The 4,016-nt window shown below is 35.3% G+C and overlaps 1 protein-coding gene across 3 annotated transcripts in view; it reads right to left on the bottom strand.

Annotated features, from left to right (window-relative positions):
- The window catches only part of kmo (kynurenine 3-monooxygenase (kynurenine 3-hydroxylase)), a 32,717-nt gene that overhangs the window by 24,510 nt on the left and 4,191 nt on the right, over window positions 1-4,016 (bottom strand). For all 3 annotated transcript variants that reach the window (XM_015380665.1, XM_015380656.1, XM_015380674.1), the window contains exons 5-6: window positions 3,059-3,148; window positions 1,207-1,255 (exon numbers count right to left, since the gene is read on the bottom strand). In XM_015380665.1, the coding sequence (XP_015236151.1) occupies window positions 1,207-1,255; window positions 3,059-3,148 (139 nt within the window). The remainder of the gene's footprint in view (window positions 1-1,206; window positions 1,256-3,058; window positions 3,149-4,016) is intronic.

Genomic DNA, 4,016 nt, shown 5'->3' with positions numbered 1-4,016 from the left:
ACGCCCCATAATCACAGCTCTATGGAGCAGTATCAGACTCATATTCTGACTAGAATTGAGTCGGACTACGTCAGGCTATAGTTTATACATTCAAAGGTGAAATTAAACTGTTCTTTTCAGTTTAGTCCAAGAAATCAAAATCTAGATAAGTCATTTTTTTCTTAAAATAGGTGCATTTGTTCTTGAATTGAATAGGTTAAAGAGACATTTTGCCAATGGAACAAAACAATTTACACTTAAAATAAGAAAACACAATTACCTTGTCTTATTTCAAGTGCATATTATCTAATTATCTTATTTCAAGAGTAAAAATACTCATTCCATTGGCAAACTATCTCATTTACCTACTCAAATAAGGATAAATACACAGAATTTAAGTATTGTTTACTTATTTCTAGGTCATTTTTCCAATTATCCAGTTCAGTTTCAAGGCTAATTTAAGTAATCCAGTTCAACTCAATCACATTTGTCCAGTAAAAAAAAAAACAGAATACTCTCATTCACAGATAATCTGCAGTTTAAATAACTTCAGTAAATCAGTTTAATTCACATCTAATTAACCATCCAACATTTATCACTTGTCTGTCAGGGTCATGAGGTGCTGGTGCCAGCAGTCTGTGGGTGTGCTTTTTGTATCTCTGCTTCTGTCCCCTTGAACCGCAGTCAGACTCGGCAGATGGCCGCTCACACTGAGCCTGGTTGTAGTGGAAGTTTCTTCCTGTTAAAAGGGAGTTTTTCCTCTCCACTTTCGCTAAAAGCATGCTTAATGTGAGGGATTGCCTTCGAGCAATGAGTCGATGCAATCAACTGGTTTTCCTTAGATAGAAAACTTTGAATCAATCTTACTGGATGATGTGATGAACTGTAAGGTGCCTTGATATGACATGTGTTGTGAATTGGCGCTATAGAAATAAACTGAATTGAATTGAGTGGATTAAAATTGACAAAATATTACTGCTTTAAAAAAATCTGCAAAACACAGCAAGAGACACAGGTAAAATCAATATATACACATAGTCTGAAGAAAATGGTGATCACTTAGTGATCACAAACCTGATCATCTTCTTTTACTTGTATTCTAACTGTACAGTGAGGTCCCTGATGTAAAGTGGAACCAATGCAGTATGCCACCATTCAAAGTGTCTATGGAGCCGGTTCAGGCTTGATTCATGTTCTCTAAAAACACCAGGAGTGAAACTTTCTTACCAGTTAGCAGTTCTTTGTTTAGATTGGCTCGGTCAACCGACAGGATGTACTGAAAAAAAGAACAAGCTGTTTTATATTCTAATTATGTTCAACTTCTCAGACAGAAGTGTGAGCTTTCTCTTTCAAACGGGAACAAGAAGTCTCTGAGGTTTATTTGCTTCATGTCTCTTCATGCTCCTTTTGTATATTTTTGTTTTATTTTTCCATGAAGGTTATTTAATGAGATTATGAACCTCTGTCAAATTGGCAGGGTGGGGGGGTATTTCATAATGCCATACACAATTGTATTTAGTTAAATGGTGGATTCATGTGGCCATGGTTAAAAAAGGCAACTTTAACTTTTTCAGGTCAAAATGTTATTAATGTTAGGATCTTGATTCCACTATGTTTTCTTGTGAGGTTTCAGTTTAACTTTGATCCATTTTTTTCTTTGTTTTCTTGTTTTAATTTCTATTTTTTTGTGTTTTCTAGATACGGTATATGAATTCTTAGGCTTTTCTTGGTTGCCCTCTGGTGTTGGTCTTCCCTGGCTCCTTTCTAGACTCCTCTGTTCACACCTGCCCCCAATCAGCTAATTAGTCTCGTCTTTGTTCAGCCTCCCATATATACTCTCCATGTGCAGTTCCTCAGTGCTGGTTCCTCGTCTTTTCCTGGCTCCCCACGTGAGTTTTACCATGAAGTTGTCTAGTTTTCGGTTCCATGTCTTTTGTGCTTTCGTTTTTGGATTTTTGCCTCAGTTATTCAATGGAATCCTCAACAACACACCTCTGCCTCCTCGTCTCTTCATTTGGGTCCTCAAAACCTCAACCAAACCCGGAAAATGATAGTTAATTATGATTTATCATCATTTGTTTGGACATCTCTAGAAAAGCAGGGGTTTTAACACAATACCGAAGTAGAAAAGACAATAGAAATAATTTCAGAGAAGCATCTGTATGGAATTTTTTTTTTTTTTTTGGCGAGGAGTGGCAGCCTAGTGGTTAGGGATTAGAGCTTGGAATCTGAGCAAAGACCCTTAACCCCACATTGCTCCCCGGCCGCCCCACGATGGCAGCCCGCTACTCCCCAAGGGGATGGGTTGAATGCAGAGGTAAATTTCTCCAATGTGAGATCAATAAAGTTCAGTTATCATTTTTCAGAAACATGAGCTGGATCCAACAAGGTAAACGTCTTTGTAAACCAAATAGTTTTAAAAGTTACACTTTAAATCAAACAAAGGCACAGAAACAATTATTTAAAACTGCAATAAAAAAGAAGACATGTTGTACATAAAAGTGGCTGAAACTACAATGTTGACTCTACAACACTGTAAGAGGTCATACAGAGAGTTTTTAAGGCTACATGTGGTTAATTTAAATTTTCCACCCCACACAAATTATGATTTTTCTTGATTAAAAAAAAAAGAAGTCTCATTAGAGACTTTTTAAACAGGTTTTGGTTAATTTTTATGATTAGTTGCTCAGTACTGTTTTGGATCCTGATTCTAACACTTTGTTTTAAAGTTAGTCCAAACTCTTGCAGAATAATGAATATTTTATCTGTAGACTGAATATGTTTACATGAGGCAATCCCTGTGGGATCTTTCCAAACAAGATGCTTGTCATACAGATGTAGAGAAATGTTCTTTTAGCCTTACAGAGCATTGTGGGAAATCGGATTTATTTATTTACAAGTGTTTTAAAACTGTGAATATGTATTTATTTATTTATTTTTTTGCATGTATTATTCATATGAATAACAGATTTCAGAGCATTGCAGCACAAACTTTTCTAACTGTAAACCAGAAATCTAGCAGATGTTGACAGCGATTCTTTAGGGAGGCAATAAAAAATAAAAAAAACAGCAGTTTTACCTGGCCTTTCTTTCCATAAGGGATGGGAGACTGTTTCCCACTCAGCGAATGAATCATCCTCGCATTCATTGGGATTCCCTTAGAAACAATCTGGGGGAAGAACATCAAAGAGGATTTTGATAAAATAGTGAGTTAAATCAACTTCAGGATGGATTAGCTTGATGAAACAAAGTTATAAATGATCCTCTACATTCAGTCTGCGAGACATTAGAGGACATGTCTGCCTTTAAAAGCTTGGTTCAAAGCCATCCTCATTTCATCCTGCTGTAAATCCATCCAAGTGCTGAAAAAATAGCCTCAATCCATGTTCAACAACCTCACAGGGACAAATGTGGAGCAGCTGGAACAACGAACAGCTCAGAGATAAGAATCCTATAAAGACTTCACTGCAAAAAAATTAACTGTAAATAAGTAATTTCTTTCTTAAAATAAGTGTATTTTTTCTTGAATTAAGTATTTAAGTGAGACACTTTGCCAACGGAACAAGACAATTTACACTTAAAATAAGAAAAAACAATTGCATTTTCTTATTTCAAGTGCATAATATCTGGATACCTTATTTTAAGAGTAAAAATATTCATTCCATTGGCAGATCATCTAATTTACCAGCTCAAATTAAGGGTAAAAACCCTTAATTTAAGACATTGTTACTCATTTTGAGATCGTTTTTGCAGTGTTGGACAAAAATCCTTGGTGCAAAACCATATATTCAATATTCTATTATTATTAATAAACAAAACAGCCAAAAAATATAAAAAGACCCATATGTATATGCCAATCAAATCAAATAAAATTTATTTGTATAGCCCTTTACAATAGCCAAATGGTACCCAAAGTGCTTTACAACAAAGCCATAAAAACAATACATAACACATATAAAAACATACAAGATACAATTAAAAGTGCTGCAGGACATTAAAAGCCTTCCAGAGGTGCATAGAAAGGAGCACACAGAAAG

This window comes from Cyprinodon variegatus, unplaced genomic scaffold, assembly GCF_000732505.1.
Source record: "Cyprinodon variegatus isolate N-32 unplaced genomic scaffold, C_variegatus-1.0 Scaffold11, whole genome shotgun sequence".
NCBI classification, from domain to species: domain Eukaryota; kingdom Metazoa; phylum Chordata; class Actinopteri; order Cyprinodontiformes; family Cyprinodontidae; genus Cyprinodon; species Cyprinodon variegatus.
This window is presented reverse-complemented; position numbering and strand designations above follow the sequence as displayed.